Below are 1,301 nucleotides of genomic sequence, written 5' to 3'. Positions count from 1 at the left end.
GTAAGTTTTTACCTAATGTACATGCTTGCAGATTCGACCCGGTTAGCGGTTCCATTACCAAGAGCAACAGCATGCTTCCGAGCAGGCTTTGTTCAAGTAATCGGGTTGGTTAACCAATGCTCGCCGAGATACGACCAGCACTCCCGGTTCCGGCTTCTGATGCTGTGGCATAAACCTCAAACACGCTCACTTCCCTACAGTGCACCATTCTTTTGGGCCAGGTAAACAAAACCTCTTTATCCGAACGAGCCACTTCCTTAAGCTTATTAATCCTGGCTTTGAAGCTTTGTAATACATGAAAAGAACAAACAACAACAGCGGCGTTGGGCTTTGCTACCTTCAGGCTACAGGACTGTGACTTATCCTTACCAATCACAGTCGTTCGAGCAATATTCACCGGGGATCGCATTCGTGCAAAATCTTCCAATGCAACATCATAATACTCCTGTGACTCACTTCGGATAAACAAGTAGAACACACTCCGACGGACACCATTACAGTAGGTGATTACCGGATCCTGTTGGTGGGTACTACGTCCGTTACACTGATACTTCGAATTTGGCTAAATATCATAATCGTACTGCGAAAACAAACCGCGCTTGTGGACGGAAGTAAACGACATAGCATTCAAACTACAATAATCGGAATCAGACATCCGGGGTCTAAATGAGTGCAATACCCCTCGGATACCATGGGGATGACAACCTGTGTAATCCACGCGGCTCAGTTTTTCGCATAGGACCCGTGTATCATCACATATTAAATCCGTTCCATATTTTTTCCCGACATAGTCGCGGATTTTTTCAAGGAGGACCTAAAACACCTCAACAAGCCAAACACCTGATGTGCCTTCTGGGGATATGATTATCGGTTTTCAGCGTACACTTGCCATTCAGACGTACGCAGCTCATGCAAATGTTGTGTTATCACTGACGATTAGAAGGCGACCGTTACGGCGAACAACACGCATGAACGACCGATAGTCCAAATCAGCTCTGGTGGATATCGAAAGCTCGGGAGAATGTTGTGTCTGGCGATTAGAAGGCGACCGTTACGGCGAACAACACGCATGAACGACCGATAGTCCAAATCAGCTCTGGTGGATATCGAATCGAAGGGAGATGGAAAAGGCTTCTGCTACGGAAACAGCCGTGCCCTTTATCAACTGATACGATCGATTGGCCCTAGGAGAGCAACGGTCAGCGAAACGATAAGTGAGAAAGATGGCTCATTAATTCACTCGCAAAAACGTCGACTGGAGAGATGGGCCGAACACTTCGAAGAGCAGTTCAGCTGGCCTC

At 47.0% G+C, this 1,301-nt stretch overlaps 1 protein-coding gene across 1 annotated transcript in view; it reads left to right on the top strand.

Annotated features, from left to right (window-relative positions):
• Positions 1-1,096: 1,096 nt before the first annotated feature.
• Positions 1,097-1,301, top strand: part of T265_15191 (hypothetical protein) — a gene marked incomplete at both ends in the record, with an annotated part of 8,026 nt that continues 7,821 nt past the window's right edge. The window contains one exon of the mRNA XM_009176989.1: positions 1,097-1,287. Coding sequence (XP_009175253.1) covers positions 1,097-1,287 — 191 coding nt within the window. The remainder of the gene's footprint in view (positions 1,288-1,301) is intronic.

Source organism: Opisthorchis viverrini (assembly GCF_000715545.1).
Source record: "Opisthorchis viverrini unplaced genomic scaffold opera_v5_381, whole genome shotgun sequence".
Lineage (NCBI taxonomy): Eukaryota > Metazoa > Platyhelminthes > Trematoda > Opisthorchiida > Opisthorchiidae > Opisthorchis > Opisthorchis viverrini.
The sequence above is the reverse complement of the archived record's forward strand: the minus strand, read 5'-3'. Positions and strand labels throughout refer to the sequence as shown.